The sequence below is a fragment of the Macaca thibetana genome, chromosome 14, assembly GCF_024542745.1.
Source record: "Macaca thibetana thibetana isolate TM-01 chromosome 14, ASM2454274v1, whole genome shotgun sequence".
In the NCBI taxonomy this organism is placed as follows: Eukaryota; Metazoa; Chordata; class Mammalia; order Primates; family Cercopithecidae; genus Macaca; species Macaca thibetana.
Genome location: NC_065591.1, coordinates 77,773,621 through 77,788,907, shown reverse-complemented (window position 1 = coordinate 77,788,907; position 15,287 = coordinate 77,773,621). Strand labels below are relative to the sequence as shown.

The following is a 15,287-nucleotide window of genomic DNA, read 5'->3' as shown; positions in this document are numbered from 1 at the left end:
TGGGAGAGTGTATGTGTCCAGGAATTTATCCATTTCTTCTAGATTTTCTAGTCTATTTGCACAGAGGTGTTTATAGTATTTTCTGATGGTAGTTTGTATTTCTGTGGGATCAGAGGTGATATCCGCTTTATCGTTTTTTATTGTGTCTATTTGATGCTTCTCTCTTTTCTTTTTTATTAGTCTGGCTAGCAGTCTATTTTGTTAACCTTTTCAAAAAACCGGCTCCTGGATTCATTAATTTTTTTTTCTTTTTTTTTTTTTTTGCCATGGAGTCTTGCTTTGTCGCAAGTCTGGAGTGCAGTGGTGCGATCTCAGCTCACTGCAACCTCCGCCTCCCTGGTTCAGACCATTCTCCTGCCTCAGCATCCTGAGTAGCTGGGACGACAGGCACATGCCACCACGCCCAGCTAATTTTTATATTTTGAAGGGTTTTTCGTGTCTTTATCTCCTTCAATTCTGCTCTGATCTTAGTTGTTTCTTGTCTTCTGTTAGCTTTTGAATGTGTTTGCTCTTGCTTCTCTAGTTCTTTTAATTGTGATGTTACGTTGTCGATTTTAGATCTTTCCCACTTTCTCCTGTGGGCATCTGGTGCTATAAATTTCCCTCTAAACACTGCTGTAGCTGTGTCCCAGAGCTTCTGGCACATTGTGTCTTTGTTCTCATTGGTTTCAAGTAACTTATTTATTTCTGGCTTAATTTCGTTATCAGTAGTCAATCAGGAGCAGGTTGTTCAGTTTCCATGTAGTTGTGTGATTTTGAGTGAGTTTCTTAATCCTGAGTTCTAATTTGATTGCACTGTGGTCTGAAAGACTGCTTGTTATGATTTCCGTTCTTTTGCATTTGCTGAGGAGTGTTTTACTTCCAATTATGTGGTCAACTTTAGAATAAGTGTGATGTGGTGCTGAGAAGAATGTGTATTCTGTTGATTTGGGGTGGAGAGTACCGTAGCTGTCCATTAGGTCCACTTTGTCCAGAGTTGAGTTCAAGTCCTGAATATCCTTCTTAATTTTCTGTCTCGTTGATCTGTCTAATATTGACAGTGGGATGTTAAAGTCTCCCGCTGTTATTGTGTGATAGTCTAAGTCTCTTCATAGGTCTCTAAGAACTTGCTTTATGAATCTGGGTATTTCTGTATTGGGTGCATATATATTTAGAATAGTTAGCTCTTGTTGCATGATCCCCTTTACCATTATGTAATGCCCTTCTTTGTCTTTTTTGATCTTTGTAGGTTTAAAGTCTATTTTATCAGAGACTAGGATTGCAACCCCTGTTTTTTTTTTTTTGCTTGGTAAATATTCCTCTATCCCTTTATTTTGAGCCTATGTGTATCTTTGCACGTGAGATGGGTTTCCTGAATACAGCACACTGATGGATCTTGCCTTTTTATCCAATTTACCAGTCTGTGTCTTTTAATTGGGTCATTTAGCCCATTTACATTAAGATTAATATTGTTATGTTTAATCCTGTTATTATGATGCTAGCTGGTTATTTTGCCCGTTAGTTGATGCAGTTTCTTCATAGTGTCAATGGTCTTTACAATTTGGTATGTTTTTGCAGTGGCTGGTACCGGTTTTTCCTTTCCATATTTAGTACTTCCTTCAGGAGCTCCTGTAAGGCAGGCCTGGTAGTGACAGAATCTCTCAGCATTTGCTTGTCTGTAGAGGGTTTTATTTCTCCTTTGCTTATGAAGCTTATCTTGCCTGGATATGAAATTCTGGGTTGAAAATTCTTTTCTTTAAGAATGTCAAATATTGGCCCCCACTCTCTTCTGGCTTTGTAGGGTTTCTGCAGAGAGATCTGCTGTCAGTCTGATGAGCTTTCTTTTGTGGGCAACCTGACCTTTCTCTCTGGCTGCCAGTAACAATTTTTTCTTCGTTTCAACCTTGGTGAATCTGATGATTATATGTCTTGGGGTTGCTTTTCTCAAGGAGTATCTTTGTGGTGTTCTCTGTATTTCCTGAATTTGAATGTTGGCTTGTCTTGTTAGGTTGGGGAAGTTCTCCTGAGGAGTGTTTTCCAACTTGGTTCCATTCTCCCCGTCATTTTCATATAGTTCCATATTTCTTGGAGCCTTTGTTCATTCCTTTTCATTCTTTTTTTCTCTAATCTTGCCTTCTTGCTGTATTTCATTAAGTTGATCTTCAATCTCTGATATTTTTTCTGCTTGATTGATTCGGCTATTGATACATGTGTGTGCTTCACAAAGTTCTCGTGCTGTGGTTTTCAGCTCCGTTAGGTCATTTATGTTCTTCTCTAAACTGGTTCTTCTAGTTAGCAATTCTTCTAACCTTTTTTCAAGGTTCTTAGCTTCCTTGCATTGGGTTAGAACGTGCTCCTTTAGCTCAAAGGAATTTGTTATTACCCACCTTCTGAAGCCTACTTCTGTCAATTCATCAAACTCATTCTCTGTCCAGTTTTGTTCCCTTGCTGGCGAGGAGTTGTGATCCTTTGGAAGAGAAGAGGCATTATGATTTTTGGAATTTTCAGCTTTTTCATGCTGATTTTCCTCATCTTCGTGGATTTATCTACCTTTGGTCTTTGATGTAGGTGACCTTCGGATGGGGTTTTTGTGTGGAGGTCCTTTTAGTTGATGTTGATGCTATTCCTTTCTGTTAGTTAGTTTTCCTTCTACCAGTCAGGCCCCTCTGCTGCAGGTCTGCTGGAGTTTGCTGGAGGTCCACTCCAGACCCTGTTTGCTTGGGTATCACCAGTGGAGGCTGAAGAACAGCAAAGATTGCTGCCTCTTTCTTCCTCTGGAAGCTTCATCCCAGAGAGGCATCTGCCAGATGCCAGTTGGAGCTCTTCTCTATGAGGTGTCTGTTGATTCCTGAAGCTGTGCCCAATGTCGCCCCTTCTCCCAGGTGCTCTGTTACAGGGAGATGGGACTTTTTTCTATAAGCCCTTGACTGGGGCTGCTGCCTTTCTTTCAGAGATGCCCTGCCCAGAGAGAAGGAATCTAGAGTGGCAGTCTGGCTACAGCGGCTTTGCCGAGCTGTGGTGGCCTCTGCCTACTTCGAACTTCCCAGTGGCTTTGTTTACACCGTGAGGGGAAAACTGCCTATTCAAGCCTCAGTAATGGCGGATGCTCCTCCCCTCACCAAGCTCGAGCGTCCCAGGTTGACTTCAGACTGCTGTGCTGGCAGCAAGAATTTTAAGCCAGTCGATCTTAGCTTGCTGGGCTCTGTGGGGATGGGATCTGCTGAGCTAGACCACTTGTCTCCCTGGCTTCAGCCCCCTTTCCAGGAGAGTGAAAGGTTCTGTCTTGCTGGCATTCCAGGCACCACTGGGGTATGAAAAAAATACTCCTGCAGCTAGCTCCGAGTCTGCCCAAACGGCCACCCAGTTTTGTGCTTGAAACCAGGGCCCTGGGGGTGTAGGCACCTGAGAGAATCTCCTGGTCTGCAGGTTGCGAAGACCATGGGAAAAGCAGAGTATCTGTGCCAGAATGCACCATTCCTCACTGCACAGTCCCTCATGGCTTCCCTGACCCCTTGTGCTTCAGCCCCACCTTGTTTCAGCTCCTCTTCTGTGGGCTGCACCCACTGTCTAACCAGTTCCAGTGAGATGAGCTGGGTACCTCGGGTGGAAATGCAGAAATCACCCACCTTCTGTGTTGATCTCACTGGCAGCTGCAGACCAGGGCTGTTCCTATTTGGCCATCTTGCCAGCCACCATATAATATTATTCTTAAAGTCCTAGCCTACTGACAAATAGCTGGATCATCTGTGGGCATGCCTTGTTTGCTTTTCCTCCTGATTCTTAGTCTTATTTTCCTGCTTCTTTGAACTGTACATGCACACGCACACACAGGTATAAAGTTTAGTGTGCTGAACATTGTGTATACAAGGTGCATAGTGTCTGGGTTGGTATTCTTTATTCCCCAGAGAAAAAGAATCTATCCTCTGTAAGTTATATTAGGTGAGGGGAAAATCACCTCAAACCAATCAAGAATTGAGTGGGGGAATCGAGAGGCTCTGGTGAGGAGTAGGTGCCATGTGCAGTTGGTGAGTGAGGAGGGAGAAGGGAGGGAAAGAGAGGAGAGCGAAGAAAAAAAAAAGAATTGAGCTGGGTCAGGGCTAGTTTGCCATTTTACTTAGATTCAGTCCACCTCTGCTCTGAAATCTCTTGAGAGTGATACCTTTTAGTTTCAGGGCCCACACGTACAGAATGAAGTATTCCAGGTGTATCCATGTCTCTCTTCTCTATTGACACTCAGTCCCTAGGTTATGTCATTTAGGTTTTCATGGCTTTAAATTCAGTTCTGGGCTGTTGATTCCCAGATCTGAATCTCCAGCCTTGACCTTTCCTAGCAGGAAACAAAGGACACATTCAAACAGGATACCTGGAGAAAATTTAACAAAGGCAATATATAAAAAGGTGTGGGCAGGATCAAGGAAAACCAACAGGAATGGTAACATTCCCTGGGGCTATCAACAGATGGGAACTGTTCCACTCCTGGGTCTAAAGGGGCAGAGGGAGGGAGCACTTACCAGACCTAGAGAGTAGCTATACTGATTATTTCTTGTCTGAGATGATTGGGACCAGAAGTGTTTCAGGTTTCAGATTTTTTAGGATTTTGGAATATTTGCATATACATAAGATATCTTGGGGGTAGGACCCAAGTCCAAACGCAAACTTCATTTGTGTTTCAGATACACCATATACACATAACCTGAAGGTAATTTTATATACTGTTTTAAATTATTTTTTTGTGCACAAAACAAAGTTTTTACTGCAACCCATCATCACATGAGGTCAGGTGCGGAATTTTCCACTTCTTCTAGCATTGTGTCAGTGCTTAAAATGTTTCAGATTTTGAAACACTTAGGATTTTGGATTTTCACATTAGAGATGTTCAACCTTTGTTAGGTGAGCCTTCCAACAGGAATAGTGACCTTTGATAGAGGGACCCTGCTAATCTACATGACCTGGTAGAGAAAGAGCTGGGGGAAGAAATCTCACCCTTCTCACTTTCTTTGATCTCCTGCTAAAAACTCCCATTAAACAAACTCAGTTGGAGGTTAGAAGCAAAGGACATTGATGCAGTCCATAAAGGTCACCATTTGGGACACAGAGATAAGAGTAGAGAGTCGATGTGGAATGGTCAAATGGAAGCACACATACATGCAACAATTTTATATTCATGAATGTCTAATAGGTATCTCAATAGATGGATATGTTAGGGAATGGAGTAGAGTGGAAAAGAGGCCTGTGAACCAGGTGCCAAATTAAAGATTATGGAGAAGAGTGATAAGAAGAGTTAGAAAATTATAGCAAAGAATAGTAGTAGAGGGTGACATATATACTGAGCTTCAAAAGGCGTGTTTTTTCATAAGACTGGTGGAATTGTGGTCTACAAGAGGCATTGCATTGGTGAAAGCATGTAAGCCCCACAGAATGTGGGGGCAGAGAAGAATCAATACCATCCACTAGAGAGGGCTACAGGGGAAGTGAGGTCTTTCTGGGGAAAGCCAGGTGCCAGTCAAAACCAGAGAGTAAAAGAAATCTTCAACAGGCTGGGCGTGGTGGTTCACATCTATAATCCTAGCACTTTAAGAAGTTGAGCCAAGAAGATCACTTGAGCTCAGGAGTTTAAGACCAGCCTAGGTCACATGGTAAGACCCTCCCACCCTCCCCCCAACACCATCTCTACAAAAAATAAAAAATTAGCTGGACATGGTGGTGAGCTTCTCTGGTCTCAGCTATTTGGGAGGGTGAGGTGAGAGGATCCCTGAGAGGCTAAGACTGCAGTAAGCCATGATCATGCTACTGCACTCCAGCCTAGATGACAGTAAGACCCTGTCTCAAAAAGAAAAAACACCTTTGAAACTGCCTTTGCAAAATTATGACTGAGACAGCAAAAGAGATCTAATTTAATCGACTCCATCTTGCTTCTAATCTCCCAGCTGTCCTTTTCATTCTTGGGCAGAGGCCCAACTAACTTTGGGAAAAACTTAGTTTATAGTTTAGAACAAACATGATTAACAGCCCTTTCCCAAAGCAGACCTCCTTCTTGCCTACAGAGTAGATTGCATTTGTAGGACTAACATTAGCCATAAGATTAGAACTTATGGCTTAGGAGTCATGCAGCTGGAGGTTACACGATTCTGACTATCTCTAAACTGCTCCTAAGATCAGTGCTTGAGATATTTTGCAGACCCTGCACATGATGAATCAGCTGGCACTACCTAGATTGATAAACTGGCTCATCTGATCTTGTGGCCCCCCCCCCCCCCCACCTAGGAACTGATTCGGTGCAGGAGGACAGCTTTGACTCCCTATGATTTCATCTCTGACCAATCAGCACTCCCAGCTCACTGGCTTTCCCACACCTACCATGTTGTCTTTAAAAACTCTGCTACCCGAATGCTCAGGGAGACTGATTTGAGTAATAATAAAACTCTGGGCTCCCGCACAGCTGGCTCTGTGTGAATTACTCTTCGTCTATTGCAATTCCCTGTCTTGATGAATCGGCTCTGTCTAGGCAGCAGGCAAGGTGAACCCCTTGGACATTTACACCTTCAACAGTGGCGTTTGTCTTGTTTATTGATTTTTTTAGAGGTTATGGTTGGAAGGTTTGGGAGAGAATGGGAAGAGTCCAGGAAAGCACTGAACACAATGGAGATTAAAGTACAGGAGAGGCTGAGCAGTGGCTCACGCCTGTATTCCCAGCACTTTCGGAGGTTGAGGCATGATGATACAGACCTGCAGTCCCAGCTACTCGGGAGTTTGAGGCAGGAGGATTGCTTGAGCCCAGGAGTTTCAGGATGCTGTGAGCTATGATAGTGCCACTGCACTCCAGCCTGGGTGACAGAGTGAGTCCTTGTCTCCAAAAATTAAGTACAGGAGAAACTCAAAGGTGTTCAATTGGTGATGGTACTACCACGTAACACGACCAGTGTTTTTGACTTCTACAATGAAGAGTGTTAAGGTAGCAGCATTTGAGATTGAGGGAGCAGGAGTGCTAACATCCTGCAGGCTCAAGACAGTGCCACGCAATTGTCCTTACTTTAAATGCCAATAACATCCCCCACTGATGATTAATTAATCCTTATATCACTAAAGATTACAGAAATATGACATATGATGGTATTATCTGGTCTTGAGGATCCAAATGGAATGCTGATGTCACATCCAGGTAGTCACAGTGTCTTTGGCTTGTGGTAGCCCTGAAAGAAGTGGTATTTTCTTGGGATAGGAACATGGTGGTTTAGGCTAGATATAGCTGGAGGGAGGGAGTGCTCCCTATCAGTGGATATTTTTATATGACAAATTAACACTCTCAAGTTTGTTAACATTCATTTTTTATATTCATTATAAACAGGGTGATATGGTTTGGCTACGTGCCCACCCAAATCTCATCTTGAATTATAGTTCCCATAATCCCCATGTGTCATGGGAGGGACCTGGTAGGAGGTAATTGAATCATGGGGGCAGGTTTTTCCCATACTGTTCTTGAAGTAGTGAATAAGTCTCACAAGATCTGATAGTTTTATAAATGGGAATTCCCCTACACAAGCCCTCTCTTGCCTGCCACCATGTATGATGTGACTTTGCTCCTCATTCGCCTTCTGCCATGATGGTGAGGCCTCCCCAGCCATGTGGAACTGTAAATCAATTAAACCTCCTTTATAAATTACCCAATCTCAATTATGTCTTTATTAGCAGCATGAGAACAGACTAATACACAGGGTTAAACTAAGAAGAATTGACTTGAATTACAGACTGGCTGTCTATCACATTGAGCATCCTCAGAGGGAAAGATGTGTAGACAATGCTATACAAAGATTTTCTTAGAAACATTTCTAATGGAACTATTTCATATTGGAATCGCAGATTAATCAGTGAATGTTTTGTGTGTGAAAAGGAACCTCAGAGACTACCTTGAAACTACTGTCATGCTTCTGAATACTTCAATGTAGAAATACAAAGTGTGCTTCCATTTTGGTCACTCATACCATGCAAGTAAATGAATAGCTGAATACCTTTGATTTTAAATGTAATTATGACCTTTAGAAATAACAGCTGGTTTAAAAATGAGCCAAAGCATAAGTAAAATGGGCAACGGATATACTTCAGTTCCCAAAAAACATTTATAAGAAAACGTCGTGTTTCCTTTGCAGCTTTCAGTCTTAGAGAAAAGACTTCATCATCTTATATGTGATGCGACTTTCCGGGCTCCTGACATCTTTATAGAGTTTGACTGGAATTTCCTTCTCTTGAAAATGAATGGGCATTTTCTTGCTCTCCACACTCATAAGCTTCACTCCCAGGGGGCCCAAGTTTACATAATCCTATGGTGAACAGACACAAAAAAGAATAGGAGAGGTGATTCAGCAAATTACCAGCTTTGATAGATTAGGCTTGCTTTATTACAGTTGGCCTTTATCTGACAGAGTTCATTGCCCCCAGTTGCCTGATGCTGTGTAAAACATGAAATATGAGAGCTACTATAAATGAGAAAAAAACAAAACACTCAGTAAACTTATATACCCAGTAAGGCATACACAGTAGGAAAGATCTCCTAAAAAGCAGAGAGCAAGGCTAGAAAGCTTGTCTCATAGTGGGTTAATGGGGGATGGATGCTGGCTATAGTTAGTGCAAAACTACCTACAGTCTGTGAAAGGAAAATAAAAACATGGGACTCCAATTCACTTTGCCAAAAGGAAAAAATTAAGCTGAAAGCTGAGTCATATAAGCAACTGCCTTTCCTTTTGTTCCTAAGCAGATACATACAGATAAAAGGTTAACTATCTCCACAGGTAGCTACTCTATGTTCACCTGATCTTTTGTAAAGTGTGAGGTGAATACATAGTTGATGGTTCCCCTACATGCTCCTTTTCTCTTGCAATATGTGGATGACTATAACTTCCTGCTTTCCCCTCCAGCCCACTTTTCTCCTCTAAATATTGAAGGCCTCCAAGTCATCTTTGGAGACAGGCACAGACCACACACTGTTTCTGTGATTTCGAGGTGTGTTTTTTTTGTTTTTTTTTTTCTCCCAGGTATTATCCTTAACATTGGCAAAATCAACTTCTAAATTGATTGAGACCTGTCTCAGCTACTTTTGGTTTACAAGTCTAAGATATCAACAAACAGAATTAGAAGTCTAACTGACATGAAATCCATAGCCAACCCAAAACTGGGTGGACAGAGCTCACGCCCTACCCAATGTCCCTTCCTCCAGGAAGTCTCCCATGCCATAACCCTTGCTTTTTAATTCCTTCGACACATCACTTTAGCAAACCTCTCCCAGGTGTTGACTATATGCCAGGCCCTGTATCAAGTGCTGGGGTGCAATGATAAGCACAGACTGATCAGGGACACAGGTACAGGTGGTCTGTTTACTCTTATATGGTAATTGTTGATTTTCTTACCTGTCCTCTACAAGTCTATAAGTGATTTGGGTGCAAGGCCTGGTGTATAGGCATATTTGAGATTTCATTTCTTGCTGTTCTCTCCCTTAAATGCACAAGCATTTAACAAGGACCTGGCATGTTGTGGGGTTCTCAATAAATATTTATTTGAGTTTAGAAGAATCAAATAATGAAAAAGGAAGGTGATGTCTTATTTCTCAAAATACATATAATTCTATTTAGCTTTCAAAATATGTAGTTGTGATAAATGAAAGATAGGAAAAAAGCAAGTTGATGGAGACCTACCACGTATTTCAGAATCACTGGGAAGAGGATTCTCAAGTAATACACCATGGCCACAGCAGTTTGACTACATCAAAAACTTTCATGGAAAGTAAGGTCTTTCATTCAACCAAATGGTATGCAATTTCGGGATTTTGTAGACAACTGTCCACTAGCCTGAGATCATCAAGACATCCCAGGAGTCATGATTCCAAGATACTCATGGAGGTGTTTCAGTGCTAGAGGAACTAGAACTTTAGTCTTTAAATAATCACTTGATGGCAGCAGGATTGAACTGTAGTTAGTTAAAATGGTTTGTGTTGGTTTATTCAGTTTCTTCTGCTTTCTTATATCATTTTTTCCACTACCAGACTTTAAGTTCTAGGAGAGCTTTTAAAGTACCAAGAGGAAAAATAACAAGGGATGGCTATGGAAGTAACTGGAATGTACTAGAAAGAAGTTTTAAAATTAAAAGGCTTAATATTCCAGGTTTTAATGAATGGTATATGTGCAATCTGTACTTTCCAAAGATAGCCTAATTCATATCCTATTCCAAGTTCCTTCTCTTACAATGTGATACTGACCTTCCTCCATCAAGATGTAGGAGCTATGTTCCTTCCTCTTGGATGGAACTTTGTGACTACATCAACCAGTAGAATATGATGGAAGTGACAGTGTATGATTTCCATAAAACTTTCTTTCTTTCTTTTTCTTTCTTTCTTTCCCTTTCTTTTCTCTTTCCTTTTTTTCTTTCCTTTTCTTTTTCTCTTTCTTTTCTTGCTTTCTCTCTTTCTTTCTTTTTCTTTCTTTTCTTTATCTCTCTCCTTCCTTCCTTCCCCTTCCTTCCTTCCTTTTCCTTTCTTTCTTTCTTTCTTTCTTTCTTTCTTTCTTTCTTTCTTTCTTTCTTTCTTTCTTTCTTTCTTTTTCTTCTTTCTTTCTTTCTTTTTCTTTCTCTCTCTCTCTCTCTCTCTCTCTTTCTTTCTTTCTTTCTTTCTTTCTTTCTTTCTTTCTTTCTTTCCCTCCCTCCCTCCCTCCCTCCCTCCCTCCCTCCCTCCCTCCCTCCCTCCCTTCCTTCCTTCCTTCCTTCCTTCCTTCCTTCCTTCCTTCCTTCCTTCCTTCCTTCCTTCCTTCCTTCCTTTCTCTTCTTCCTTTCTCTTTCTTTCTCTCTCTCTCTTTCTTTCTTTTGAGACAGAGTCTCACTCTGTCACCCAGGCTGGAGTGCAATGGTGCTATCTCTGCTCATTGCAACCTCTGCTTCCCAGGTTCAAGTGATTTTCCTGCCTCAGCCTGCCAACTACCTGGGATTACAGGCACGCACCACCATGCCCAGCTAATTTTTTTTTTTTTTTTTGAGACGGAGTCTCGCTCTGTCGCCCAAGCTGGAGTGCAGTGGCGCGATCTCGGCTTACTGCAAGCTCTGCCTCCCGGGTTCATGCCATTCTCCTGCTTCAGCCTCCCAAGTAGCTGGGACTACAGGCTCCTGTCACAATGCCCAGCTAATTTTTTTGTATTTTTAGCAGAGACGGGGTTTCACTGTATTAGCCAGGATGGTCTTCATCTCCTGACCTCGTGATCCACCCTCCTCGGCCTCCCAAAGTGCTGGGATTACAGGCATGAGCCACCGTGCCCAGCCTAATTTTTGTATTTTTAGTAGAGAGGGGGTTTCACCATGTTGGCCAGGCTGGTCTCAAATTCCCGACCTCAGGTGATCCGCCCGCCTCAGCCTCCCAAAGTGCTGGGATTACAGACATGAGCCACCACAGCCAAACTGCTGCTTTTATCTTGGTCTCTAGGATTGCTTATTTTGGGAGAAGACAGACACTATAACAAAGGAAATTCAAAACACCCTGTGGGGAGGCACATGTGAAGAAGAAGTGAGGCCCTCAGTTTAGTCAGCATCAACATGCTAGCCATATGAACAAACCACCTTGGAAGTAGACTTCTGCCTCAACCAAGCCTTCAGATGGGTGCAGCCCTAGCCAACATGTGGTTGCAACTGACTGACAGTCCACCAAGTGAGAACTGTCTAGTGGAGCCCTTCCTAAATTTCTAACCAACAGTAACTATTATCCCTAAGGGAGAATAGTTATTGTTATAAGCTACTAGGTTTTTGGGATTGTTATATAGCATTAGATAACTTACTTTGTATACTATTAATGAAGGCCTATAAAGGAATATAGGAAGAAAATTGGGCAAGAGTAGGAGTGAAAATGGTATCCAAATGAGAGATATGAATGGTGGGCCAATTTTACTAATAATTGCAAATGGAATTTTCAATATCCATATTTTAGGTTAATTTTCTCAATTAATAAAACAGCATTTTCTTGGTAGTCAAAGTAACGTTCTTATGAATCTTACCTTGAAATCCTTCTCATCCTCATATAGTAAGTACTTCATATCAGTGTCCCCAAACTCTGTGCATGAGTTTTCCTCTTTATCTGTCTTTACATACTGGAGATCTTCGATGCTATTTTCATGACTAAGATGTAAGGTACTGCTTTCATCTGATGAGGACATCAAGTCTCTACTTTCTACTTCTATGGGTTGCAATTCTGACTTCTCTTCTTGGATGAATACAAAGGAATTAATTATGTATACATTTTGAACATATAAAAATAAAAATGCAATTCATACTTTGTCACATTTTTAATTGGATAGAACTTTGAGAACTGCAAATGTAGAATTTATGTATTATAGTAAGAGCGAGTCCCATTTGTAGAAACTCCAAGTTGTATTTCTTTCTGTTAGCTAATAAGTTACAGTAATTATATTGGTGCCTATGTATATGTTGTCATTTTGGTTGGCTAAATAGGGCCCTAGACCTTGCCAGTGTAGATAGCAGCCTCATCCCTCTCCGCCAGTATTTATTTAATTTACTGTGAAACATAGAGACCTTCATTTGAAAGTGGTACTACAGACAGGAGATAGATTAGGACAAGCACTGCAAGAGGAAAAATTGAGAGAAGCTGGCAGGTAACTAGTCTCTGAATAACTTTTGTATGTGGGGCACCTGCTTACAATAGTTAAGTGTATTTTAAATAGAAAAACAAGAGTTTGAAAAAAATCACCATCATTATTGCAATTAAATAATACCTATATGTGTTTCTGGCAATTCCAAAGGCATTTCTTCAGGTGGCACTTCTAGTCCAGCAGCTTGGGTAAGATATAGTCGCCTAAAAGAACAAATAAGAAAAACAGTCTATCAGTCAATAAATATTGTATTGCATGCTTACTAGGGTCTATCTCTCTACTAGGTGCTAGAAATGCATAATGAAAAATGATACATAATTTCTACCCTGAGGAGCATAAAGTCCAGTGGGGTGACAGACAGCCTTACAGCATTTTTAAGTCATGGTGTGTACCATGATGGGTAATTAGCATAATGTGAGAATGCTGGGATGCAGAAAGCAGCAGCACCTGAGTCAGCTTTAGGAGGAAGCAAAGTTTTCCTGGATGAAACCTGAGCTTAGTCTTTGATATGGTTTAGCTAGGCCCCACCCAAATCCCATCATGAACTGTAGTTTGCATAATCCCCATGTGTTGTGGGAGAGGGACCCAGTGGGAGGTAAGTGAATTACGGGGGCAGTTACTTCCATGCTGTTCTCATGTTAGTGAGTTCTCATGAGATCTGATAATTTATAAGGGGCTTTTCCCCAGCCTTCGCTCTGCACTTCTCCTTCCTGCTGCCATGTGAAGAAGGTCATATTTGCTTCTCCTTCTGCCATAAATCTAAGTTTCCTGAGTCCTCCCCAGCCTGGTGGAACTGTGAGTCAGTTAAACCTCTTTCCTTTCTAAATTATCCAGTCTCGTGCAGTTTTTTTATCGCAGCATGAGAATGGACTAATACAGTCTTGAACCTGGAGGTGCTTGCCAGGGAAGAGCTAGGGGTGAAAGAAGAGCATTCCAAATAAGGGAATAACACACTTAAAGTTCAAAAAAAATGAGAGTGAGCATGGCACCAGTCAGGTCACTGTTGTAGTATTTCAGGTGTGGAATGATAGTGGCCTGAAAGACATGGTTTTGAAATGAAGAGAGAAAGAGAAAGCGAGCAGGAATCCAAGATGCCATCTAGGTCCTGGCTTTCGCTTAGTGATAAGCTTCACCTACAAGCAGTGAATTGATGTCCATATGCTGTTGTAGCTCTCTCTACATTGTTTAATTCTATGCTCTCCTTTTTAGAGTGTCCGCTGAATTTTTAATCAGAGAATATGATGCTTTGAAAACTCTGTATGGCATTTCCATGAGGTTTATCTGAAGACAGCATGAAGTAATTGAACACTTGCAAATGTGCAAACCACCCTTCATGCTTAGCAGCTAAGCAACCAAAGTGAGTCCCCTAAATTAGAGGCTGTCAGTTATTTAAGAACATGAATAAAGTGTTATCCAGATGCGAATGGCTCCAGCAAATACTGTAACTACATAAAATATTTACACCTATGAAACCTTCTAAAAACTTAATTTTAGTTAAGGCAAGTTTAGAAAGGTACCTTAGTAAAGATAAGTTTCACATGTAGCTGTGGTCTGCAGGGAGACAATGTCTGAGGCTATAGAATTCTTTTCTTTCCTAGTTTTACCATTGTGAACAATTAAGATCTTTCTAAATGCCATAACCTTCAGGAATCTAGCTTTTTCTATTAATCACTAGTTTACTGTCACTTCTGTACTACTACAGGGTAACAACACTTGATACTTAATGATATGGAAAATAGTTCAAAAGATGTTCTTATGGTAAGTTAGTGTTAGATTTGTAGGTATTGGCCCACTTAGCCTCAGCCCTGTGGCGCTGGAGTCCTGGGCAGTCACCTCTGGCTGACAGTTTCCTCATCTGTTTGTCCCAGTGTGTCAAACAAATCCTATGACATTCTATGTGAGTTGTGATGGGAAAAAGTTTGAGTAGCTCTACATAGGAAATGTGGTAACTCTATTAACCACAGTATCCCATTCCTCATCCAAATAGGAAAATAGAACTTCTTCTGTGTCCACTGGAGACAGTTCATTTCTATTTCTTAACACCCTACTAGTATTTTACAAAACTTAATTCTCAACAAAGAGATGGAGAGGGAAGTTACCATAAAATATAATATGTGTAATATTCCTTTGGCTTGGAAATGGGTACAGTAAAAGCTCCTGAACGCCCTCAGGTTGTCTTTCTGTATAAGAAGTCTAGTAGATAACTGAGGGCTTTCACATTTTCTGGTTTCTTTATGCAGGTCTTTCTAAAGTGTCCAAAAACAGTTGCCTCAGGAGTTTACAAGCTAGTAAAGCAGCAGACATTAAATAAATAATCAAAAGTGTGATAAAGGTTGGTTACAAAGGAAAAGTTCAGGGTGTTATGGAAGCATATAGCAAGGACACATATATCAGTTCCTATAAATGTCACCCATGCTGTTTCTTTTCCCTTGGAAATATTTTGACTTCATTTCTTCCAACTCTGAAGCTAGACTAAGCATTCCATTCCTCTCAGTAAGGAAAGCCAGCCCCTAAAGCACTGATGAACAATGTGGATTTTACGGAAGATTTTTACGGGGAAGAGCGAGGATGAGGTTAAATTATATACTGCACAGTAAACAACTCAATGAAAAATCCCCATTAAAAGTTTCTCAATCTCCCATTCTGTTCTTGCCAAGTCCCCTCTGGCCTATGAAATAA

The 15,287-nt window shown here is 41.2% G+C and overlaps 1 protein-coding gene across 5 annotated transcripts in view; it reads right to left on the bottom strand.

The window, feature by feature from the left end:
- Positions 1 to 7,628: 7,628 nt before the first annotated feature.
- The window catches only part of CCDC83 (coiled-coil domain containing 83), a 72,097-nt gene continuing 64,438 nt past the window's right edge, over positions 7,629 to 15,287 (bottom strand). For 4 of the 5 annotated variants that reach the window (XM_050755868.1, XM_050755867.1, XM_050755870.1 and 1 more), the window contains 3 exons: positions 12,732 to 12,811; positions 11,997 to 12,202; positions 7,629 to 8,294 (listed from right to left, as the gene is read on the bottom strand). In XM_050755868.1, the coding sequence (XP_050611825.1) occupies positions 8,133 to 8,294; positions 11,997 to 12,202; positions 12,732 to 12,811 (448 nt within the window). In that variant the 3' untranslated portion in view covers positions 7,629 to 8,132. The remainder of the gene's footprint in view (positions 8,295 to 11,996; positions 12,203 to 12,731; positions 12,812 to 15,287) is intronic. The other variant, XM_050755869.1, reaches the window with a different exon arrangement.